The 26,548-nt window shown below is 37.6% G+C and overlaps 2 protein-coding genes across 8 annotated transcripts in view; both read right to left on the bottom strand.

Annotated features, from left to right (window-relative positions):
- Nucleotides 1-14,979, bottom strand: part of LOC113109119 (cytoplasmic dynein 1 intermediate chain 2-like) — a 36,704-nt gene extending 21,725 nt beyond the window's left edge. Inside the window, exons 1-5 of one of the 2 annotated variants that reach the window (XM_026272683.1) lie at nucleotides 14,900-14,979; nucleotides 9,162-9,273; nucleotides 8,589-8,703; nucleotides 7,725-7,815; nucleotides 3,090-3,205 (exon numbers count right to left, since the gene is read on the bottom strand). In XM_026272683.1, coding sequence (XP_026128468.1) covers nucleotides 3,090-3,205; nucleotides 7,725-7,815; nucleotides 8,589-8,703; nucleotides 9,162-9,269 — 430 coding nt within the window. In that variant the 5' untranslated portion in view covers nucleotides 9,270-9,273; nucleotides 14,900-14,979. Of the gene's footprint in view, nucleotides 1-3,089; nucleotides 3,206-7,724; nucleotides 7,816-8,588; nucleotides 8,704-9,161; nucleotides 9,274-9,925; nucleotides 10,306-14,899 lie in introns of those variants that run through there. The other variant, XM_026272684.1, reaches the window with a different exon arrangement.
- Nucleotides 14,980-17,430: 2,451 nt separating this feature from the next.
- The window catches only part of LOC113109118 (neurabin-1-like), a 34,815-nt gene continuing 25,697 nt past the window's right edge, over nucleotides 17,431-26,548 (bottom strand). Inside the window, exons 8-20 of one of the 6 annotated variants that reach the window (XM_026272677.1) lie at nucleotides 26,467-26,520; nucleotides 26,147-26,376; nucleotides 25,588-25,684; nucleotides 25,429-25,492; nucleotides 24,756-24,907; nucleotides 24,409-24,670; nucleotides 24,267-24,318; nucleotides 24,049-24,120; nucleotides 22,689-22,881; nucleotides 21,512-21,556; nucleotides 19,707-19,823; nucleotides 19,173-19,364; nucleotides 17,431-18,943 (exon numbers count right to left, since the gene is read on the bottom strand). In XM_026272677.1, coding sequence (XP_026128462.1) covers nucleotides 18,785-18,943; nucleotides 19,173-19,364; nucleotides 19,707-19,823; nucleotides 21,512-21,556; nucleotides 22,689-22,881; nucleotides 24,049-24,120; nucleotides 24,267-24,318; nucleotides 24,409-24,670; nucleotides 24,756-24,907; nucleotides 25,429-25,492; nucleotides 25,588-25,684; nucleotides 26,147-26,376; nucleotides 26,467-26,520 — 1,689 coding nt within the window. In that variant the 3' untranslated portion in view covers nucleotides 17,431-18,784. The remainder of the gene's footprint in view (nucleotides 18,944-19,172; nucleotides 19,365-19,706; nucleotides 19,824-21,511; nucleotides 21,557-22,688; nucleotides 22,882-24,048; nucleotides 24,121-24,266; nucleotides 24,319-24,408; nucleotides 24,671-24,755; nucleotides 24,908-25,428; nucleotides 25,493-25,587; nucleotides 25,685-26,146; nucleotides 26,377-26,466; nucleotides 26,521-26,548) is intronic. The other 5 variants (XM_026272678.1, XM_026272679.1, XM_026272680.1 and 2 more) reach the window with 5 other exon arrangements.

Raw genomic sequence — 26,548 nt, 5'->3', positions numbered from 1 at the left:
CCTCCCAATGTCACCCACAGTGATTTGTCATGTGCTGGAGGAGAGCGTGTGAGAGTTGATGAAATGATTATACAGTGGCAGGAATGGAAGGAGATTGTGTGTGTGTGTGTGTGTGTGTGTGTGTGTGTGTGTGTGTTGAGGAGAGCTTTCAGGCGGTCTGCAGATAAAAGTCAAAATTTTAACATACTGTGGCCTGGGGCGCAATGACACCGCAGAGAAAAACATATCTCTAGATGTTTTTTCAGCCTTTGACAATGTGTAAATCTATCAATGTGTAAACTATTCTCACTTGAATTAAAAACACTTTTCACTGTAGGAATAGGAGGAATGATATTTAACTGTAATGATGCCTAACAATAAAAAGTAATAAACAGCAATGTATAATTTACCGTTTTAAAGTCTAGGGTTGGTAAGATCATTATTATTATATATATTTTTTTAATGTTTTGCAAGTCTCTTAAACATTATCAAAGTCACATTAAAACAGAAACAGTGAAATATTAGTTTGATTTAAAACTTTTTTTTAATGTAATTTATTTCTGTGATGTGCAGCTGTATTTCCAGCATCATTCCTCCAGAAATCAGTCTAATATGATGCTATCATTCTAATCATTTCTGATTATTAATGTAAAATACTACATTAGCACTTAACATCATTAGCATTAGCGATTATTTTAAATACTGCAAGATGAAACGTGATGTGGGGATGTCAGTGAATATTTGATAGCTGAAATGAATTCATTGAAACTGATTTGTGAACGTGAGTCAGTTACAGTTTTTGTGTTACTCCAATCAAAAGTGAGACTTATAATTACGCAGTTTTAAATGATGATTATTTCTCAATCCTAATGTGGGATGAGTCCACATACTTTTCTGCTTCAAATGGTTTTTCATTAGTTTAATTGCTCATCTTTGGTTTTGTAATCCTGTTTTTCAGTTGTTACAATACAGAAACATTACTGGAGACTGATTCTCTTGAAAGAAGAGGAAGTAAGAGAACTGGAAGACATCTCTCTGAACTTTATTTGTGTGATAAAAATCAGTCCAGTGACCACAGGCCACAGTTTAGATCGTAACGTCTTACACACTTCTACTCTTCTACTTCTACTTATTATTTTATTGTTATGGGTAATCACTAACATCACATTCTATAAGATATATACTGTTTTCCCTCTTTAAAAATTTGTTTTGTAAGAGAAAGAAGTTTACAGTAAGGATTGTAAAGACTGTGATAATATCTGCAACACTCAGACCAAACTGTCCAGTACTGATAAAGTCATGATATCCCTAAAAATAGATTACAACCCTAATTATCTCCTGCACAAACATCAACAGAACAGACATCACAGACACACACACACACACACACACACACACACAAGCTAACATAAACGTCTGCAATCACACAAATCCTGACCTGCCTTTGGACACACACTCTCATATCTCCACTAACCTGATGCTCATTTCCTGTGCCCCCTCGCTCCGTCTCTGTAATCGGATGTGTGTGAGAGAGAGAGTGTGTGTTTGTGTGTGTGTGTGTGTGTGAGAGAGAGAGAGAGAGAGAGAGTTTAATCTTGGCTTGACGTCTTATGTTTCTCGAGTCTCTGCAATTTTCCCTCTGCTTTCATCTCCATGTTTACTACACTCAGATCATTTCTGAAAAGGGTTACACACTTCTGATCTCTCTCTCTCTCTCTCTCACACACACACACACACACTTCTGAACAGCTCTCAGATCAGATGCACTCACCTGCCTCCTTCTCTGATGATTGACATGTGTCAGTCATGCTCCTTTCTACCCTGACCTGCATCTTCAGCGTTAAAAGAATTGGTTTCTACTAGTCTGAGAGATTTTTTGTTTTGCAATAAGCCAAACCTTTGTAAAATAATAACCTTTTGCAAATTAAATTCTATTCATATCAGGGGAAGTTTCAAACTAATTTGCTATCACTGAAACAGTCACTGGCTGCTCTGCAATATAATAAGCCAATGCTAGTTTTCATGCTGTTGTTGATAAAAGATAATATAACTGACATAGTAAATCTTTTTTGCTGTTTAAAAAAAAAAAAAAAAAACATTTAAACGGCATTTAACAGAAAATCAAAAAAGAAATAGTCTATGAAATAAGGAAAAAGAACATTAAAATTGACTGGAATAGAAAATGTGTACATACATCACTGCTCAAAAGTTTGGGATCAGTACGATTTTTATTGTTTTTTAAAAATGTTTCTTCTGTTCATCAATGCTGCATTTATCTGACAGAAAATACAGAAGAAAACTGTAATATTGTGAAATATTATTACAAATTAAAATAATGGTTTTCTTTCTTAAAATACTTTAAAATACATTTTATTCCTGTGATCAAATCTGTATTTTCAGCAGCATTACTCCAGTCTTCTGTCTCACACATGATCCTTCAGAAATCACTCAGATATGATGATTCATAATCAGTGATTAAAACAGTTTAATATTCTTTTGGAACCTGTGATACTTTTTCAGGATTCTTTGAAGAATAAAAAGTTAAAAAGAACAGCATTTATTTTAAATAGAAATATTTTGTAACAATATACTAATGTTCAAAAGTTTGGGGTCAGTAAATGTTTTATTCAGCATGGATGTGATAAATTGATACAAAGTGATAGAAAATACTTCTATTTTTACAGAAGTAAAAATTTATATTTTAGATAAAATTTAGATTTATATTTTAAATAAATCTGTTCTTTTTAACTTTATATTCATCAAATAATCCTGAAAAACTTATCACAGGTTACAAAACAAAAATAATAATATTTCACAATTTTACAGTTTTTATTTGCATATTTTTGATCATATAAATGTAGCTTTCAGCAGAAGAACAATAAAAATCTTACTGAGCTTTTTGAGCGGCGGTTTACATGCAGAAATAAACCAAGCACCAATATTTGCCATTCGGTCATGGATATATCATGCATCTGTAACTCTGATCCTACAGCACTTAAAATTCGGGAGGTTGTAAGTGTGTGTGTTTCTTTGATTACTCTCCGTAACGTGGAAATAATCTTGTAAATGGTTTCAGTCAGTATTCCTGTATGGGTCTGATGACCACCTACCCTCTTTCTGCTCTGTCACGGTGGGCGTCTGTGTCTCCTTCGTGTAGGACACCACCTCTCTGGGAGGGAAATCCACCTGGGTCACCTTCACCATGGCCAACTTCAGAGGACCCCGCCTGAAAGAGCACACACACACACACACACACACAAATCATACAGAGAAACGATGTTCCTAAAACCATCTGAACGTTTACCCATCTTTCTTGAACAGATAACAAACGGAGGCCACACTCACTTCTGGTAACATGTCTATCAGCTGATCGAAAGAGGAGCGCACTAAACACAGTCACAAGTCTTAGAAACACACCGTGATCCAATCAATCACACCACATTCACAGCTGCTCAGAAAAAGGACACATTTGACTAAATTAGTTTCTTATGCTCTTGAAACGTACTCTTTTATTCTGAAAAGGCTTGTAGTGCCCGATTAGTTTGTAGATGCATATAAATTGCGATAAATGAATTTTAAACAAAAACCTAGTGCTGGGCGGTATACCGGTTCATACCGAAAACGGGATACATTTTCGTTACGATATTAATTTATACTAATTTAAGCCTACTGTGTTTCGCACGCAACACATGGGTTTTGGCTAGGTTTAAAACACGAAAAATAGCACTTTTAGATAAACAAGGAAAACAATATATATGTTAACTTTTATGGAAAAAGAAAAACAACTTTCATTAAGACCCGTGGGATTGCTTGTGATAAAGATTTAAACGCAAAATGCATGAGACTGTTTCTGTCTGTGGTGGTTTAATTTTAAATATTTTAACAAGTAGGCTAATTATTGTGTTTAAATGTTTTGCCGCTTGCTTGAGCAGCTTATACAAACCTAGAAGTAAAATGCATGAATAATGCGTTGTTTATATTTATTGAGTTTAAACTAATGTCTATAACTATGAAAGATTGTTACTGTTCTGTGATAAAAGACTCACAATGCTGAAAAAATATAAATATAAATTTTTGGTCAAACCGCCAAGCACTACAAAAACCCATAAAAAATTATATCACATTTTTTAAGTTACAGATTTATTAATTTAATTTAATGGATGGTTGTGAAGGAAAAATATCCAGCAGTGAACATGGGATTGGATCTCTTTCAATTCTTCAAAAACACAGAAAGTGCATTAGTTTAACATTTTTTGTCATTATACAATTTCTAAACTTGCATTGCAACTTTTATTCTAAATACTATTATTCTAAAATCAGAGAAATAGTAAAACTAATGAATAAACACTAATTAAGTGTGTCCAAACCTTTAACTGGTATTGTAAACACGCAGGAAACTCACAGAACCAGGTGTAAATGTCCTCTAGAAATCCCTTTAGAAATCTTTCAGACTGATAATATATCTATTCACCTCTGTGTGACTTCTAAAGACATCCAAACCCATATGCCGTGCTCTCTTGCAGTGTACTTGATTCAGCATGAATCACAGCATGAATCCCTTCTCAAGATCCACAACAATCACTCATGACTTCGTTCTCTGGCGGTCTGAAAGAGCAGAAGTGAAGGAGAAGGAGCAGAAAGTGTGCAGTACCCCGGCTCAGAGTGAAGCAGAAGAGTGGAGGGGTCACAGTCCCAGTGCAGAGTCCTGTTAGTGTCACAGCCACGAGACACGGTTACACACACACACACACAGCGAGACAGAGAGGCTGCCGTTATATAAAAGGTGGTTAAAAACAGTGTTATAGCTCTTCAGAGCAGTCAGAGAGCAGCAGGAAAGCCTCTTCTGACAGACATGAGACCAACACAACGCAGTCAGAAACAGAAGCAGATGTCCATGTGGTGCTCAGTTTCTAAAGGAAATCATCTGCTCTGATCTTCTCCAGTACAGGACCAGACATAATCACCTGATCACTGCTGCTTAAGACCACCACACATACTCTAAATCACACCATCACAGATTTCACTTTAACTTTAACTGAACACTAGAAGTGACATGGAAAGCATGCTTAGTCAGTTTTAGGTGTCTGAGACCTCCCTAAAGTGAACCAAGCTCGTAACAACTTGAATACGGTTCATTCGTAACCTTTTTCTCTTTTGGGTCAAACAGGGTGTTCAAAAACAAATAAAAGGATGGCTGGGCTTCATTGGGAATTTGAAGGTATAAACATCTATTTGCAGGAAAAAATAGGAGTGCATCAGCCACGAGGGGGTTTAAGAATTCATTTTTTCTTTTTTAGTTCAAAACACAAATTGCTATAATGTGTTACACACTCTCTATTTATAAAAATGATTCTCAATGTTGCTAATTTTGCTGGTGTGTAATACTAGCTGAGCAGCAATGTGCTGTCTGTTTCTCCAGACACTGAGGTCTGCTGTCTGCTGTGAAGACTCTAGAGGAGCATGAAACAGCCTTCATCTCTGGAGAGACCCACAGACTGAGAAATAGGTTTCCTTTTCACCAGTTCTGATAGAAAAAGACATTGTTTTGTGATTTCCACACTTCATTAACCCTCATGTTGTGTTATGATCGTTTTGACCCAGAGGGGATTTTTTACATATACTGACTTCTCTCATATAGGAAATAACAACTTCCCCCAAAAAACTGTTAGATGAAAATTCTTTCATTGTTCAGAATGACGAGCCTACCAAAAAATTATTGTTGTTATGGTATATTATTACCAAATATTGTATGCATATTTAATCATTTGAGTGCATAAGCTCAGATCAGTGAGGCCTATGACCAATCAGTTCCCAAGAGAAATAAAAAACCTGTGCTAACTGATAGAAAACAAGTGCATAAAAAGACTGAATCCAAGATTTGTTGTTGATAATATAGCATCTTCTTTTATCAGCACAACCATTAAAACTGTTCTAGTGAGAAAGGTCCGCTCAACTTTAGTAAACTAATGCTTGAGGTCCGGTGCATAAACTATTCAGACTAGTCTTAAAAAGTTAGTCATCTCATTTTTTTCTTCATTTTACAACATGATTTTGATGTACCATTTTCATGGTAATGCAATGTCTGATTTTTACATGGGTTTCAAAGGATGAATTGTAAGATTTTAACTGATATATCATTTCTGATGATTTCTAAAGTGTGATAAAAAAAACAAAAAGTCAACTAAGAAAACTTTCTGTGACAAAGGTCAGAATTTCTTTCAGCTGAAACAGCTCAGATTAGATTTTAGTCTGGGATTAGTTTGAAACCTTGTCTGTGATACCAGGGGTATATCTTTCTCAATCGCTCAAATACTAAAAATAATGATAACAAACAACAAGCGAAAACTGATGAAACAAGGCAATCCCGTTTCAAAGCCAAATGCATTGTTAAAATATTTCCAGTCTTATTCTATGGAGTGGAATATTTATCAACCAAATAAAAGAAAATGTATTTTCAATATAAATAAAAGATGACTGCTGGCATGTATTAAAGCAGCAATGAAAGCCTTACAGATGATGACACTGAACCGCTGTGTGTGGTCATGAGTGCATTACATGAGAGTGTGACTGTGATGAGGGAGATGTGTGTGTGTGCAGCCGGTAACATGACCTGTGTGTGTGTGTGTGTGTGTGTGTGTGCAGGAAGTGATGAAGCGCTGCGGATATGAGTGGACATGGAGCCCCGGGGGGCATCTGTGAGTGTGTCTGTGTGTGTTTCTGCTGTAATAAGAGGTTAAACACTCCCTCTACACTGCTCCCACGGGTCTTATTGTGAGCTAAAACTCACTCCTATTCTATAGGCTTTCTATATTCATATTGTTTTATTAGTTGGAGCCTAGTGCTTGGCTCAAAAAGTTGAGCCCCGGGGCTCATGCAGGTAACGGAGGTTCAATTCTAGCCTGTGTCCCACAGAACATTGTCCAGTTTTCTCTCTGTTTCTCTGACTGTCAATAATACAGTGACAATATTGTTTTACTCTCAAATTTCCTTTAATCGCTGAACTAGAATCTGGTATTAATAATGCACAGCTGTCACAGATATAACATAAGGATGAGCAACATTAAAGCAACAAAGCGTAATAAGCCTGCATTTCTTTATTATTCTGCTGGGACAATAAGAGATTTAGCACTTCCATCTTCTTGAAGTTAATGGGTTTTGGTCAAATGCCTGAAATAAGGTCCGTGGTTCAAAAGAGACTGAGATATTTTTATGCTTTACTCTTTAACATGCAATACACCAGTTACATCTTCCTGTGATTTTTAAAAGCTTTTCCTCGTCTTGAAAAGGCGTTCGCCAGCGAGGTGTTATATGTGACTGCAGAGGATGTCTGGAAAACTCCTCTACGCACAAGACTGAAAGAGTTGTCGAAAGCATTATGGGGATGATGTTAAAAGTCAGTAGACGGTGTAGTTCATTTACGTGAAGATTATTATGATCAACATCCAACATTTATTGGCTGCAGAGCTTATTTTCGTCTCGGCCTACTAGACTGGATTCTGGGATAGCCTTCTCTATAGATGCAATTATGCTTAAGAGTACAGCTTAAAAGTCAGCATCATCATCATCATGAGTCTGAAACAGTCTTTGCATTAAAAGTGCATCAGTGAAGCTGGAATCACAGAGCGGACAGCTCACTAGGAGTTAGCACAGAGCTAATGTACAATACTGCTTTCTTCTCAGACCTGCCGTATGCACTAAAGAGAGAAAGAGAGAGAGAGAGAGAGAGAGAGAGAGAGAGAGAGTACCGTGGGCCGGGGGCACTGTCTCCTGAGTCCTGGCTCCCTGCTTCACTTGGAGAGCCTGCAGATTTGGCCGTGGGAGACATGGGAGTAGGACCTGAAGAAAGAAAGACATAAACATACTTTCATCTACACGCAGCGCCCTCCAAAACATCTGGACAATTCACTCACACTTAATGCATGTGCACTCAAATGTTACTAGAGCTTTTCTCTTCACTAACTTCACTTTTCTGACACATTTTGTGTTTCGATGATTATTAGCAGATGTACGCACACTACTGGTCAAAATTTAGAAATAATATATATATTTTGTGTATATATATTCTGATTATAACAACAGTAACATTGAGAAATATTACTTCAATTTCAGACCATTTTTCTATTTTAAAATTGTATTTTTGTGATTCTCCAGTCTTCAGTGTCACATGATCCTTCACAAATCATTCTAATATTCTGATTCACTGCTCATTAATTATTAAAGACATATTTTAAGAATTTAAATAATTCCACATTTGTAACCACTAATGCAACACTAAATAAAACAATTTTTTATCCCATTTTAACAATACTGTTATTTATATGTACAGCATTCAGATGTAAAATATGTCATAAATACTAGACCCCACCATCAAATCTACAGCGGTGCACTTCTGCCCCCTTGTGTTCAATCAGTATAGGACACTACACTGGGTTTCTCCATTGCTCTGTAGCACTCTCAGAGGAACTAGAGCTGTTAAATATCAGCTTCAGATCAGGTCCACATAGCTTATGACTGACTCTGACTGCAAGGGGTCGTCTGCGGGTGTATAAAGGGATCTCATGTTATATCAGCTGTCTGACTGACACTAGAGTGGACGTGGATCATCTTACCCGCAGGAGTGTCTGGTGTGATGCCCATACTCTGCAGCAGAGCATCAGCCTCCCTGCGCTTTTTCTCCAGGTCAGAATCATCCTGCGGCGGGACGGCCTCCTTCTTCAGCTCAGACTGACACGAACAAGACAAACACTTCACCATTAAAAAAAACTAACTTTCTATTGCTCACAAAGAACGAAAACCAGCAATCAGACTCCGTTTACTTCCTACTGCATTTACTCAGCGCTGACACAAACTGTAGTGCTGACTGCATGATTGAAACATATAGAGTAAATATAAAAGTTTATCAATTACTGTCTAACTATCAGGACCTTTGCAAATGTCAAATGAGTAAAAGAAATACCTAACCTCATATGAAAAGAATAGAAAACAATCAAAACACAGCTAATATTATATAAGCTTGTATCATAAAAGCTAGTAGGTTAATGGATTATTGTAGAAAAAGAAGAAGAAAATAAAAGCGTAATTTCAGGCTCTTTTGTACTCAGACAGAGCTGAAGTTTCTGGTGGATTGATTACTCAAACATTATTAATATAAGTAAAAACAGTGGAGTATTGTGTGTTTTCACCTCTTTTTTCTTGCGTTCCTCCTCCTTTCTCTTCTTCTCCTCTCGTATCTGAGCCAGGCGCTGTTTCTTTCGCTCAAGCTCAGCTTTCAGCTCACTTTTATCCGACATTATGCTTCACAAAACACACAGACCAAACTCAAGTTAATGTCAGGAAGACATCTTCATGTAGGTTCTTCCCGTATACATTTTCTCTGTATGTTTTTTTCCATGTTAAACCGTGAAGCTGCTTTGACAATCTGTATTTCGTAAAGTGCTAGAGAAATAAATGTAACTGAACTTGATTAAATGAGAAATATGGGGCTCATACTCAAGGAGAGAAACACTGAGAGACTAACACATAAACCCTCCAAATATAATTTTTTCCCAAATGATGTATGCATAATTAAGTGTACCGAAGTTCATCTTAAAATTCACAAACAATATAAAAGTTATTCTCATTTTTACTAATATATAAAATACTAAATACTACAGGTGGATGGCAGGTTAATTAAGGTTGTGTACAACAGGTTTTTCAGCAAAGTTTTGATCGTGTTGATAATTTAGAGGCCTTGTGAATTAGCATATCAAATATGATACAGTAAGTGATCATATCTTACAATAAACATTACTCAGCTGATACGCATAATCTGAGTTATTCGTTGCATCTCACTATGACAAAACTTGTGTTAGTGTTGCTCATTTATAACTTGATTTGTATCAAAGCGGCTGCTGAATCATCAAATATGATCTACAAAAGAAATCTACAGAACAGATATTTGACTTACATAACCATATCTAGCCAAGGACTGCTTACAGGGCTCTTCTATCAACACCAATTACTGGAGCACACAACCTTGAGCGTCTTACTTCTGATAGTAAAACACATTCAGAGAGGACCATAAACCCCAGGGGGAGAGAGAGCGCCCCTTCACCTGGTCCCAGGACCCCTTCACTGTCGCCCGTCCCAGCCTCTTCAGACAGAGATACAGAAGAGTCCCCCTTGAATCTGTCTGCCGCTACAGACTTGATGAGCACGTCAAAACAAGCACTTGAAGAACTCAGAGGAGACTGATCTCTCACGGAGGAGTCCTGATGCATCACACTACACTCGTGATCTCAGGAGGAGTTTACCGCACAATATCACCTCTGTTAAACTCAACACTTCAGAAACAGACCAGACATGTGTTCTCCTAGAGGCCAGCAGATATATACGGCTGGATCCTTGCTCAGAACTACATTTCTCCTGCTGTGAACAGAAATGTTTGTGATTTTAAGTGGATATATATTAGGTTTTTTTCTCCTCGAGTCCACCGAGGTGTCATTCATCTTATTAAATGTGAACTTTCTGGATTTTTAAGATAGTTAAATCTGACATCTAACTTCATCTAACATTTAAAACGTGTCTCTTTGTGAAAAGTTTGCTTAAAAAAGTGCGGTTGGTATTTCTTTATTAATTTAAATAAGGACACTACATTGGCGTTTGTCACTGGCCGACACTAAAGTGGGTTCAAACATGTTAAGTGTGATCTAAACCTGTACAATCATGAAGTGTAAATATAATATAACATCTACCCAAAAGAATACGGTTTTTGTTTCTGCTGGGAAAGACTCTGATTGCACTTGTGTGTATCTGTCCTTTAAATGAAGGATCACATTTGCATGTTCACGGTTTTCTGACGTTGGTTACTGATCACACTAGATATTTAGATAACAACATATTCCATCTTTTTTTAGCAACTCTTTCATTTTGATGGTTTTTATTTTTAAAATGGTTTATTTTAGTTTTACATTTTCATGATTGAATTACATTTTCATTGAACTCACAAACCCCTGCAGTTCATTTAACAACTCCTGTTTGACAAATAGAACTAATTTCCTTATTCTTTTTTAGTTTTTTATCAAGATTGTACGAGTTATGTCAAGTCATCTAAAAGTAATCCAAAAGTAGTCTGATTACATTAGTTTACCTAAAATGTGTAATTTAATGGATTGTTTTACTGTACTTCACTCAAAGACAACTGATCAAAGACCGTTTGAGATATTTAGTTTAATTTTCTATTTTCTTTTAATTGTTTATGCAATTGTGTGTGTGTTAATAAAAAACTCCAACACTCCGTGCTTTATTCTATTTTTATTTATTATATTATTTAAAATCCCTTGCTACGTGTACTGTGTTAACCTAACTGAGACTTGTTATAGCACTTATATATCATTGCTCTTTTTGTTGTTTTTGATTGCTTCCACTGTCCTAATCTGTAAGTCGCTTTGGATAAAAGCGTCTGCTAAATGAATAAATGTAAAATGTAATTTAATATTTAAGTGTAACAGTCTGTATGATGTTAGCCTACAAGTGCAATGAGAATCTTTCTTTTATTGTGCCAAAATAAAGATTTAATCAGAATCTGATTGGCTCCAAAACAGACTTACAAATATTTCTGCAGATTCTGAGGGCATTTTCAGAAGAATAAACAAAATACAGACACAGAGGCATCTTTCAGCAGCTCATGGGATCATCATCAGATGCTATGCATCACACACACACACACACACACACACACACACACACACACACACACACACACACACACACACAGCACAAACATTCAGTCCAATCCTCTATTTCTGGTCTGTGTGTATAACTAAACGTTACTTTTCTCTTCAGAATCAGAATCAGAATCAGAATGAGCTTTATTGCCAGGTATGTTTACACATACAAGGAATTTGTTTTCGTGACAGAAGCTCCGCAGTTCAACAGAATGACAGCGACAGAACATAAAACACATAATAAAAGAATAAAAAAATACAAATATGTAGACAGTGAATGACAATATACAAATGACAATTGTAGGCAGGTATATTACAAAGTGAAGTTATGTATGTACATATATATTGTGTGCAAAATTTAAGTGTATACTAAGTATGTGTGTTAGATAAATAAAGTGTGTGTGTATATAAATATAAAGTGTAGTGTGTTCGCCATTATTGTCAGCTGTTCATAAGATGGATTGCCTGAGGGAAGAAACTGGTCCTGTGTCTGGTCGTTCTAGTGCTCAGTGCTCTGTAGCGTCGACCAGATGGCAACAGTTCAAAGAGGGAGTGTGCTGGATGTGAGGGGTCCAGAGTGATTTTGACAGCCCTTTTTCTCACTCTGGATAAGTACAGTTCTTGAATAGATGGGAGAGTTGAACCGATGATTCGCTCAGCAGTCCGGACTACCCTCTGTAGTCTTCTGAGGTCAGATTTAGAAGCTGAGCTGAACCAGACAGTTACTGAAGTGCAGAGGATGGATTCAATGATGGTGGAGTAGAACTGTTTCAGCAGCTCCTGTGGCAGGTTTAACTTCCTCAGCTGGCGGAGAAAGTACAACCTCTGCTGGGCCTTTTTTACGATGGAGTCAATGTGATTGTCCCACTTCAGGTCCTGAGAGATGGTGGTGCCCAGGAACCTGAATGACTTCACTGCAGTCACAGGGCTGTTCATGATGGTGAGTGGGGGGAGTGCAGGGGGGTTTCTCCTGAAGTCCACGATCATCTCCACTGTTTTTAGCGTGTTAAGCTCCAGGTTGTTGAGACTGCACCAGACAGCCAGCTCTTTTACCTCCTGTCTGTAAGCAGACTCGTCACCGTCCTGAATGAGGCCGATGAGTGTGGTGTCATCTGCAAACTTCAGGAGCTTGACAGAGGGGTCCTTAGACGTGCAATCATTAGTGTACAGGGAGAAGAGCAGTGGGGAGAGAACGCAGCCCTGGGGAGCTCCGGTGCTGATTGTACGGGTGCTGGATGTGTATTTTCCCAGCCTCACTAGCTGCTGCCTGTCTGTCAGGAAGCTGTTGATCCACTGACAGACGGAGGTGGGCACGGACAGCTGATTTAGTTTGGGCAGGAGGAGGTTTGGGATGATCGTGTTGAAGGCCGAGCTGAAGTCCACAAACAGGATCCTCACATAAGTCCCCGGTCTGTCTAGGTGTTGCAGAACATAATGCAGTCCAATGTTTACTGCATCGTCCACAGACCTGTTTGCTCTGTAGGCAAACTGAAGAGGATCCAGCAAGGGCCCAGTGATGTCCTTCAGGTGGGCCAGCACCAGTTTTTCAAATGACTTCATGACTACAGACGTTAGAGCCACAGGCCTGTAGTCATTTAGTCCTGTAATTTTGGGTTTCTTAGGGATGGGGATGATGGTGGAACGTTTGAGGCATGAAGGGACTTCGCACAGCTCCAGCGATCTGTTGAAGATCTGTGTGAAGATGGGGGCCAGCTGGTCAGCACAGGATTTCAGACAGGCTGGTGTAACACAATCTGGGCCTGGTGCTTTTTTCCTTTTCTGCTTCCGGAAGACCTGGCGCACCGCATCCTCGCTGATCTGAATTGCAGGTGTGGGGGAGAGGGGGGATGCAGGAGGTGAGAATGGTGAGAGTGCTTGATTGGAGAGGTGTTCAGGATGGGTTGCAGGAGCTGTTAATGGTGTGAACGGTAGTTTGGAGAGGCATTCAGGGCTGGTTGCAGGAGTTGTGAAGGGTGTGAATGGTTTTGTGGGGAGGCGTTCAGGGCAGGTGATGGGTGTTCTTTCAAACCTGCAGTAAAACTCGTTCAGATCGTCTGCCAGTCGTTGATTCTCTATGGTGCTGGGGGGTGGTGTCTTGTAATTGGTGATCTTCTTTAGACTTTTCCACACTGATGCGGAGTCGTTGGAAGTGAACTGAGTCCTTATTTTTTCAGAATAATTCCTCTTTGCCACTTTGATCTCCTTTTCCAATGTGTATTTAGCCTGTTTATACAAGACATTGTCCCCCTTCACGTAAGCATCTTCTTTGGCCTGACGGAGCTGTCTGAGTTTTGCAGTGAACCACGGTTTGTCATTATTGTAAATTAGTTGAGTCTTTGTAGGAATACACATATCCTCACAGAAACTGATATATGATGTTACGGTCTCTGTGAGTTCATCCAGATCGGTGGCAGCAGCTTCAAAAACACTCCAATCAGTGAGGTCAAAACAAGATTGTAAATCCTGCTCTGCTTCATTAGTCCATCTTTTTACAGTCCTTGATACAGGTTTAGCTGATTTTAGTTTCTGCCTGTAGGACGGTATAAGATGAACCAGAAGGTGATCAGAACGTCCCAAAGCTGCTCGTGGAACAGAGTGAAATGCATCCTTTATTGTGGTGTAACAGTGATCCAATATATTACTGTCTCTTGTGGGACATGTAACATGCTGTCTGTATTTTGGCAGTTCACGGGACAGATTGGCTTTATTAAAGTCCCCGAGAATGATTAAAACAGAGTCAGGGTGTTGTTGTTCTGTCTCTGTGATCTGATCAGCGAGTTTCTGTAAAGCTGAGCTCACATGCGCTTGAGGATGGATGTAAACACTGACCAGAATGAACGAGAGCATTTGAGCATCTGAGAGCATCTGCTCTGTCTATAAGAGCAGATCAGCTGAAAACAGTCACTGTAGAGCTCCTCAAATCGGATTTAACGGACTTTATCTGAATGAGATTAACTTTTGCCCTCTCACGGCAAAACACACAGCAGAACTGTGTTTATACACACACACACACACACACACATATATATTAACAGAAGAGTGTGATGAGTGTCATTGCTATCTGGTGAGTTCACGCATTAGCAGCTCAGTAGAAACCTACTGCTGGACTCCACCAACACATAAAGAGTGACAGACTGACGGATGAACAGATGACTCGTGTCATGAACACACGACTGGAATGTTTTCTGTAATGTGAAAGCATGTTGTGAACTGACCTGAGGGTGTTTGCTGCCTGCGGAAAGCGCTGCTTTTGTTGCTCTGCTCGGTTTCCGGGTGCGCGGATGCAGAGGCGCGTCTGACGGGTGCCGAGGAGGACCAAACAACCCAATGTCAAAAACGCGATTTTGTTTTCTCTCAAATATATCAAATACGTAAGGTTGATGATAAAGTTCGCAAAATTACACAGATATTGTTTCTGTAAACTTAATGTTTTAGTTTTATCCTCTCGATTATTATAGCTTCCCTGTGAACATCTTTGCTCTTTCAGTCTCAGCAATGCTACAGCAAAGGACAAGGACAATATCTTATATTATTAATTTCCATATTATTCATTATAGCCTATGGAGTGGTGTATCTTTAGTGACTTAAGACTATTCTTGCATATTTAGTTCACCCCAAAATGGGCCAGTATTTACACATTTTCACTTAGAGTAAGTTCTGCTGCTTGACTTCACGGAGTAAGGATCATTATGAAATTAATATTAACTCAAAATGTTTCTAAAATTAAAACGCATTTTTTCCCCATTTGTGTTGTTTTACTGCTTACACAATTATTAAAACTATAAAACATTGTTACTTACAATACACAGCATGGTTTTTAAACATATCTTGAGGAGGGACTTAGCTGTTGTTATTGATTCTTTGTGGATGTCTACCAGAAGTTAAGTTTGGGCCACAAAAGCACACATGTGCAGTAACGTTATGTTGTGGCCGTTGAAACCTATGATCAGCTTTAGAAAGCTTTAGAAAGTAATTAGTATCTTTAGAGTGACTTTCCAATTAGTGCATTAAATACAGACACTGTAGAAAGACGGTAAATTCTGTAAATACATAAATGTTTCTTTGTCCTCTTTGCTACAGCTGCTGTAGTATCCTGATTTTTGTGATTATCCATTGTGCACATATTACAAATGCACTGCTGCTCAGTATGACAGTAGATTTCCAGTTGTTTATTATGTGTTGGACAGATTTTCTCCTGAAGTCGTCCAGTGGCATCTATTAGATCGTGTCTCTTACCTTTAAAGAAACTCTCATGTTGTTTGTGGTGATTTTGACAGTAAGAGTTCAGGCACACCAGACAGGACCGACAGCTGTGTGTTTTCTCACAGTACAAACGTCACACTCCACAACTTCATGTCCAGTTCATAAAATAAATTCATAAAAACATTAAAATATAAATAACTATTTTGTAAATACAATATTGAATTATTGAATACACATTTTTATTATTAAACAGTTTATTATTATTTTGTATTTAATGTTTCCATGGTACAACAGATATGTCATGAAAAAAAAAAAAATATATATATATATATATATATATATATATATATATATAGGCTATATATATATATATATATATATATATATATATATATATATATATATATATATATATATATATATATATATATATGAGTACAGTATACTAACTGATCAACAATCACAGGCTACTAACAAGGTATGTAATAAATGAACAGTAAATTATTAATTTATTATCATCATCATCATAATCAAATTGAATAGTTGCAAATAGCAGCTTACGTGATATGTGCACTGCTTGTCATATTCGGTTTCTTCTTTTTTGTGTAATTTAGATGAATAAAATGTCACTTATCAGAAGTAGCGATTTTTTTTATTTTTTTTTTGGAAGAAAATGTTGCTAGGGTAGTATGAAAAGTTGCTAAATCTAGCAACAAAATTGCTAAACTGTCAACACCAGTGTTGAAGTCCTTTAATCAACACACGCTGGTGACGCTTGCTGGTCAGAGCGTGTAAATACAACGACAACAGCCCGAACCTGGGTAAAAACAGCCTTTCCAAACCCATTGCAAATGTTTAATTTAAAAGTGTTATTTACCAAATGCACTTTACAAAATCAAATACCATTAAATATTAAGTTCCTGTAGCCTATGTGTTATTTTATTCATATGTAGGGCTTGGCTATTAAAATCTATTAAACACTAATGCTCCTTTAATACAAATGTCATTACAAATTACAAATAACTGCAAATGTATAAAATTGATCCGCGGTCAAGTGAAATGTGTTGGTTTAATGAAAGCACGTGACTTTGACAGTTCTACAATCACAGGTTTCGAATCTTCACGAAGCAATGATTCGAAAGCGTTTGATCTGAATCTAGGGAAATGATTCATTTTGATTTAAAAGGTCATTTCATTTAGCAGTGACCGAACAGGCTTTATCCATTTTTACTTTTTGAACATGGTTCTAGTGTAAAGTGAGCTGGACACACACACACACACACACACACACACACACACACACACTTGCATTTAGAATCTCCATAGGCGCAATTTGTTTTATATACTGTACAAACAGTATTTTCTATCGCCCTAGACCTAAACATACCCCTTACAGAAAAAAAACTGGCAATTTCTAAATGTCGTAAAACACCGTTGTGTATGTTTTTAAGCCTTTTGTTTTACAGGGACAGTTGTAGTAGTCATTATACAAATGTTTCCTCATAAACCATATATACCAGAACACACAAATAAATATGCAGTCTTTTCGTTTAAAAGAGAGGTGAATGCATTTATTTAGCAGATTATGCACTTTGTACAAGAAAGAAAGCTTGATTTTTGTCTTTTCATAATTATGTATTTTACAAGGTAGAAAAATATAACCACAGGATACAGAATCACGATGACATGATCAACTCTCCTTACAATCAGATGAATACCCTCATCTTCAATTCATTAAAGCCTCTGTTAGTCAAATACTATTTGGGCCATGGTCACTTCTAAAACAATGTGTAACAATTATGTCTTTTTGACCCATATGCATAATATAAAAGCAGTAATCGTCCAAATAAAAACAGCATACAAGACGAGATGTTCAATCACCTTTCACTTGAAGTTTAACTCTCTGCGTCTCAGAATTAGCAAAATGGTTTTAACCAACAAGCTATTCTACTTAGTAGAAAATGTGTACAAAAGTTAATGTCTCTTGCTTAAAGCTATGGTTATAATTGTGTATAAAATATTTAATTCATACATTTATAAACCAGGTTCCCCTTTTGTTTCAGTAAAAACATAGTGCTCAATATCACTCGACTGTACAAGGATGCAGCAAAATGACCCAGAAATACAATTAAAATACAATACCAAATCTTTCTGAAAGCACTATTCGTGCCACAATATCAGTGGCAAACTTGTGAAAATAGGCATCTCATTTATATATATATATATATATATATATATATATATATATATATATCCCTTAGCAAGCTCCTACAGTGGTATCATAAAATGCAATTAAAACGAATAAAAGTTTTAGTCTGCTATGAATTAAACAGCCATATTCATTTTCTTACAAGCTAATCTAATATCTCACTGAACACTGAACATTTTTTTTTCTTAATCAGCATTTTGTCTTGTTTTCCAGTAAATTGATTAAAACTTCTTAGGATACATTAACATTAATTCATTTTCTTTCAGGAGACTATTTTAAATTAAATGCAATTTCTTCTGGAAATGTAAGCTCTTAGCAAAATGTTGTGTATTCTCTAAATACATTAATCTTGTTTTAGGGATGTTAAAATATTTTACAGAAAAGAAGACAAAATACTGATTTAAAAAAGTATTTTTTTTTTCTTTTACAGTGAAGGCAACATGCCCACACATGTGGACAATCTGTAGATGAACAGTATATTTCTGCTCATATTTGTGCTGAAGTGAAAAGAGTACAATATGATCTCGTTAGCAGCTTCATTAGTGTTTCAGCTCGACCGTCTGACTGTTATTAACGAGTTACAGACCGTATTCACTTATAGCAACTCTTCTAGAATGGCTCATATGTGTTGTAACAGTCTGCCAATGGAGTGTGTCAAGAACGAAGATGAATAAAAGAGGAAACGTCATCAGCACACAGAGTCAGTGCTGGCAGGCAGCCGTCCGCTGCGTCTGGCCTCTTTCTCACGCTTTTCCCGCTGTTTCTCCATCTTCTCTTGTGCTTTCTTCATCTCCTTCAGTTTCTTCTTGATGGTGGCTCGGTCATTCTGACTGGAAACACCCAGAGCCTGTGGAGAGCATTGAAAACCATCAAGCGTGTCAGCAGATGATCTTGCAGTGATCTTAATGCACTTTTAAAATGTAGAGTATTGTATTGTATTGTAGAGTATTAAAATGAGCCAACATAAAAAGATATTTCTAATACATACACATGTATTCAAGGCTACACTAATGCCAGATTAGAAACAGTTCTCTTCCAAATATATCCATCTATGAGAGCACATCCCGCTTGCTCACCTTGAGTCTGTCACTGTCCAGGTTGAGGAGCTGCTGTCCATCGATGGCCTGTGTGCTGAACTCAGGCGTATACTGATCCATGTTCATACCCATCAGCCAATGACACACCTGCTGGGACGTCCAATCAGAGACAGGACGGTTCTGCCAGTGATACTCCTTCCCTCCAGAACAAGGCTCCTCATCATCAAGCATCTAATACACACATATATCAGCCAGGTGAATCTCACGGTCCTAGAAACAGGCATCATTTAATTTAATGCACCTACTGTAGAATATATGAATGTACAGTATGTGGGATGATTTCTGTGCACAGGAAATGAACATGAAGCATGCATCTGATCCTCTCTGTCATGCAAAACAAACACTCATGTGATCAGCCAAATGAAAACAAACGGTGAACATCATCAGCACACGCATGCAACACAGGAACGACACGAGCGAAACGCCAGACAACAGCTTCCAGACGGCCTGTTTATGGCAGGAAACCCATGCAAACGTACGGCGGTGAGAGCGTCATGTCTAATCTGCACTCACCTCGCTGGAGGAGAAGGTTAATGTATGAGAACGACCCGACAGGTTGGGCTCCAACACCAGCCCAGAAAAATCTGAAGCAGGACTGCTGGGGTTCGAATCATCTAGCACTGACAAACTCTGGAACGGGCACAGAGAGCGGGATTTGTTATCCAAACACAAGGATTGGGGGAGCTTCAGCTCTTTAAACCAAAATAATGAGAATCAGAGAAAAGAACTTGTCAGGGAGTGTAACATCATCAACAGTCCTACAAAACGACTAGAAGAAGTGTCAGACCGATACACTGATCAGACTGATTAATCAACAAACACCTACTGCAAGTAGACATTAGCTGTTTTCTATGGAAGCCCGTTCCCGGCAATAAAATATATTGGAACTGAGACTTTATATCTTAAAATTCTGACTTTATAAGTCGCAATTCTGAGAAAAAAGTCAAAATTGCGAGATATAAACTTGAAGTTATGAACAAAAACTTCAGAATTGCGAGATATAAACTCACAATTGCGAGTGGCATAGTTTTCACATATTTTGAGTCATAAGAAATATTAATTATTTAAAAGTATGGACACTGGACATGATACAGATTTCATGAATCAGTCTGATTCAAATTCACAAGCTCTTGATTCAATCCGCTTTTGATCTCGATTTGATTAATTTGGTTGTAAAAATAATGAAGATCAATTCAAATAGTGTAATGAAAAGCCAGTCACGCAAGCCCTATTAATATAGCATTATACTGGGTATTTACAACTCGTCAATCACCACCTACCTACAACTACTTTTTAGTGACAACTACAATTTAATAGACTAAACCCAACCCAATCTCACATGAAAATGCAACTATTTTATGAGGTGAAGAGTTCATATGAATTTGTACGATTTATGTAACGGTACACGAATTTGTGATGAAAATTTTCAGTATGGGTCTTTCGGTTCGCCATGAACAAATTATGTAATTTTTTATTTTTTTCAGGAAATTCAACAATAGATGCTGCTATGACGCTCTTTAATGTGGTGTGACAAATCGCCATATAAACGCCTCGTGAACGCAATCATCCCTTCCTCTTAATGCTACTAGTTTAGTGTGAAATAAACACGAATGAACATCTCATGCCTCAAGCAATCTCTCAATCAGTGACAAGACATCAGTGTCCAAGTCTATAAAGAGTATTTCACAAAATATTAGACTATATATATTTTATATTTTACTTTACCTGTTAGTGATGTCTTAATTGTTCAATGAAAGTTTAATAAATAAATCTGTTATGGCAGCCACTGTGTAAATGACTCTAGGCCTATTTCAACAACAAATAGAAACTGTATAATATCGGTACGAGGTACGTATTATTATGTTTGTGTACCGTTACACCCTGAATTTTTACAACAAAAAAGCATGAAGGTCCCACCATAAACACAACTATCACTGCAAGTATATCGTACAAAAACATACGAATGAGTTAACAGTTATGTCAAATAGTTGTGAATTTCCATGAGACTGTGTTGACTAAACCAGATAAGCAGTGTAATGCATCTACATTGATTTGACACTAAAAGCCTGTATTTAAAGACTGAAAAAGAAAAAGAGTGAGTGTAAAAATCAAATCTGATTGAATCAGAAGCAGCATCATGCATCGCATTCAACAAACACACACACACACACACACACACACACACACACACACACACACACACTACTGTGTTTCTATATTAAAGCGTGACTCAAGGTTTGATATTTAGTAAGAATTTCACTACATTTCTAAATCGAATTTGACATCTATGAACGCTTATGAGATAAAATATACTGTACCAAATCTAAGGAGCGACTGAACAGAGATGACCAGGAGAGGTTTGTCTGTTCGGGAAAAGGGGTAAATAATATGACTTCAAGGTCTCAAACACACTGAAGCTGGAGCTGATGAAACAGAGAGCGATCAAAGAGCTGCTGAATTCATTTTCTGACACATGGACAGAGTCTGTTTGCCTCAGGTCGGATGAAAGATCACATCCATATGGCTGCAGGCTTCCTCCTTAGCAGCTCAGAGTTACAACAAACTAAAGCAAGTCCAGCTGGATGCCAGATATTTGTTGTTTAGTATTTAGTTTTGTTGTGTGTTTGGCAGAAAGCTAGGTTGTTCTCCCATTGACTCATTTTTAACTAGAAATTATCAGCAATATATAAGAAGTCCATACATACCCTGATCAAAAATTTGGGATCAGTGATATTATTATTAATTTAATACTTTTATTTAGCAAGGATGCATTAAATCGATAAAAATAATGACAGTGAATAATTTTACATTATAAGCCAAAAATGTATATTTCAAATAAATTCATCATATTGAAATTATTTTTGAAGGATCAAGTGACAATGAAATCCAGTGAATTCAGTGAAATTCAGATAAAATGTATGCAAGCCTTGGTAAACATAGCCAGTCTGAAGTGTAGATTTTTCGAGAGTTTTGTGAATTTTTCGAGATTTGTCTGAGATACAACTATTTGAAAATCGGGAATCTGAGGATGCAAAAAAATCTAAATATTGAGAAAATCATCTTTAAAGTTGTCCAAATGAGTTCTTAGCCATGCTTATTACTAATCAAAAATTAAGTTTTTATATATTTACGGCAGAATATTTACTAAATACCTTCATGGAACATGATCTTTAATTAATATCCTAATGATTTTTGATATGAAATAAAAATCAATAATTTTGACCAATACAATGTATTTTTGGCTAGTGCTACAAATATACCCCTGTGATTTAATATGCTCCAGGGTCACATATTATTTAGCTCTAGAATTGCAAGGGTCAAGATATTAAGAGTCAGATAAAGAGTCAAGATAATAATGTCAGAATTCACATTCCACATCTCTAGTGTTTTAGAAATAAAGTTGTTCTCATATATAAAAAAAAAATCAATTTGTGGTCATTATGTTTTGGAGTTCTATAATAGATCTGGACTAGTTTTAGCAGAAGTGGCTGTCACCTTGTTTTTGGAGCTGTGGCTGTGTTCGTCTGCAGCGGTGTGTGGGAGACTGCTGGACGAGGACGACGGATCTCTGTCGCGCTCTTTGTCTTTCTCTCCAAACCAGGAGAAGGGCATGCAGGTGGGGATGGAGGTCATGGACTCTGAAGGGGAGACTCGGGCCCCTGACTCCTCCAGTAACTCTGCTGAACCCCTACAACAACACAACACATCGAGAATACAAGCTCTGTGTTCGAGAAGCATTTTACAAGCCTATAGATACTTAATCCAATGGCAATGGGTCGCATTCACTAATAATTGCATACAACTTTCTTATTCAAACGCACATTTGAACTTCTCACGAGAACTTTCCGCCTACTTCACAACACGTGCGCACGCACATGAGCTTGTTCTTAAACTCGTTCTTCTGTTAGTGAATTTGGAGTCTTCTAAATGAGTGCCCGCGTGCACAAGGTTAGTAATTAGCATAATTCACACCCAAACCAGCTCCATATAAGGGCTTTCCACAACGAGGCACTTACATAGAAATACAATTATGTATATATATATATATATATACATTGGAACTCTAATTATAATTTATCAATAACATCTAATTATATGTAGGGTTCTTAACACATGCTTATAAGGCCCCGGTTGTACATGATTATTGCGTACGTGTGGTATAAGTTGTTCTTGAATCTTTTCGTACATTTAGAATAAATTTTAGTATGAAAGTTTTTGATGAATCATGGTTTATTCGTGATAACGTGCGTGCGCACATTTCACGCAAAAATCTGTGCCTACGCATATTTAATTAATGATACACAATGTTTTTATTTGTTCTGATAGACGTTTTAATGCATGTGTCTTTAACTAATCTATGACACTTCAACTTTTGCTTCCCCCCCAAAAAAAAAGTACACCATTGACAAATACTGTAACGTCAAATGAACAAAAATGCCCCACAAATTCAAAATAAGGTGGCAAAAATTGCACAATGAAACAAGAGATTGCGGCTGTTGCAATCTAGCACTTATTTTTAAATGTAGAATTTAAATACAATGTTAAACCGTCAGCTGTTATTGGCAACATTTTTAGGATTTTGATTGATTACAGTATTCGGTTAAATATAAGTATTTGACATTAACGATAATACAGATACAATTATTAATGTGGTGATAAAAACTGGCCTCACAAATGTAAAAAAAAAAATTAAAAAAAGATTGACGTTGTGGGGACATTATTTTTATTTCCTCTAAAAATGCAGAACGTTTTCCTTAAGGGGTAGGTGTGGGTGTAAGGTAAGCCAAAATACCGTTTGGACAGTATAAAATCCAATAAAACATGGAAACAAAACCTGTGTGTTCACAGTATGTACCTGCTGTCCAGTGACGCCCTCGTAGCTTCTTTGCTTAGCTTTTTCCCCTTTCCTCCCGATTTCCTTAAACCACTCAATCAGAAAGAGTCAGAAAAACACATTAAATACAATAACAATCCTTAATGGACTCACAATAAGAGCAGAACAAAAGTTCAGGTGTAAAGCATTGAGTTCTTTTGTACAATGCTATGGAGAAACCTATGGAATTCTGCTCTTACCCAAAGTCCGGGAATCTTCTTCTAGTTTTTCCAGCTGCATCATTAGACTCATCTGTAACAAATAAAAGAATTGTGTTAAAATACAAACACAGATAAACATCTGATTTCCAGGCTAACATGGATCGATTGTCCAGCTTGTTACCTTTGACCTCTTTGCCCTTGCCTTTGGACTCTCTTTTCTTTACATTCCGCAGGAAGCTGGAGGGGGAGGAGTCTTTAGGGGAGGAGAGGGCGGGGCTTTGGGGATCCCTCTGCACTGATTGGCTGCTGCTCGTAACAGAACCTTCATCCTTCTGGTGGTTAGCTGGAGAAGATATGGCGACCGGCAGGGACAAACTCTCCTGGACTGATCTCCTACGAGGCGGAGGAGACTCGGGACTCACAGATTGACTCTCATCATCATCCTGAGGTCAAAAACAATGGTATTGTTCAGAACTGAAGTATTGGATTTTTTACAGCGGTCAATTGCTTTCTTGAGCTCTGTGTGACCTGTGGGCTTCTCACTGGCGAGCTGAGCGTCTCTTTGAGTTTACTGCGGGACGGCGGCTGCCGCTTGGACCTCTGGGCCAGCTGGGCTTTTGCGCGATGGACGCTGGTGTCCAGACGCTCAGTCTCAGGAACCACCTCACTCCAGTCCGCTCCTGGAGAACAAAGCATGCTTAACTGACCGAGAAAGAGATCCTTTGAAAGCTCTCCATTTGGTCAAGTGAATTCACTGTAGTCACAGCTGACTTCCTCTGACTTCTGCGTGAACAGGGTTTCTTTTATTTCTATGCAACTGACAATGGATAATGAACCATCTGGAGACTTAACCACCTGCTTTATCTAAGGCCTACTCAAAAATTGGGTATGTTAGCTTACTTCAGAACAAGTGTTATTGGTTAATTTTGAGTGCCACTTTATATAGTTTAAATAATAACCAAGATTAAAAAGACCCAGGACTTAACTATTTTATATGTGAAAAGTCAACTAAATTCGTATTTAGCATAATTATGCATATATTTAATGTTGCTGTTCCTCTCTGCAGCAGTATGTTTCTATGACTGAGCCCAACTGGTTTTCGCCTCTTACAACTTCAGTCTGGGCTCAGCATGATATTACAATCAATTAATCCTGCTTGGATTTAGACAGCCATTAAGAAGCATTGAGATCTTTAACTCACCCAGCAGAACTGAATCTGCAGACTTACTGCCCGACAGTGGAGACTCAGATTCAAGCTGTGCCAGCTACACACAGAGACAGATCAACAGGTAGGAATCAGAGAACATGACAGCATGCGAGTTCATTCCTGCTGCCGCTGATAAGAGAAGTGTGTTCTCACCCTGCGCTGCAGATCCTCTATATGAGTTTTATACTCGGCCTCTCTCTCCTCCAGAGATCTCCGTAAGTCCTCCTCCCTCTGCTCATACTCCGCCTCTCTGCAACACACACACACACAGCTAATTAGAATGTCTGTTTCTAATTTCTAAAATGATATGTTTAGATATGCAAATGATGCATTATCTTATTTAATATGCACACATTTTGCATACATTTCCAGAACAGAAATCTGAACACTAGATAAAGTGAAGTTCATAATTCTGGTTTCAGTTTTTTTTTTGACATATTGGAGGTAAATGTCATTTAAAATCTGTATAACTTTGTACTGGGATACTGAGAAGGAAATTTGAAGAATGCATACTTTTTAGAACATACTTTGACTAGGGGCTGTCACAAAGGACAAAAAAGTGCTATTAATGTTCCAAAAAGCCCAAGTTCACGCGAATCACAGACTATATGCACAAAGCATTTTGAAGTTATTACAATAAACATTGCATGGTGATCACAAAGCAGTTAAAGTTTATACTAAAGGAAATCTTAGTGCTGACGTGAGCGCATACTTCTGCTGATAGTCCTTGAGCAGTTTCTTGGCTTTGCTGTATTTTTTATCCAGCGCTTCATATTGGCTCTGCGTGTCGTTGAGCTGTTCGTCGATGCTCTTACAGAGAGCCTGAGCCTCCAGCCAGTTCTTCTCCATCTGAGCCATTCTCTCCGAGTTCTCCTGAACGCTCCTCTCTAACTGAGCCTCCCTTGCCTCCCACGCCGCACGCTCCTCTGACGCCTCTCTCAACTACAGCATCAACAGAAGCTGATCAGTTCAAACACACGGGGACTGCTGTATGTTGGATATAAATGGATAATAATGTTCAGAAGTCCGTACTCTCTCTTTCAGTTCATCTACTTCGGCTTCTGCAATGGTGTGTTTTATCTGGAGCTGAAATTAAAACAGAATAAGAAATCTT

The sequence above is a fragment of the Carassius auratus genome, chromosome 9, assembly GCF_003368295.1.
Source record: "Carassius auratus strain Wakin chromosome 9, ASM336829v1, whole genome shotgun sequence".
Classification (NCBI taxonomy): Eukaryota; Metazoa; Chordata; class Actinopteri; order Cypriniformes; family Cyprinidae; genus Carassius; species Carassius auratus.
The sequence above is the reverse complement of the archived record's forward strand: the minus strand, read 5'-3'. Positions and strand labels throughout refer to the sequence as shown.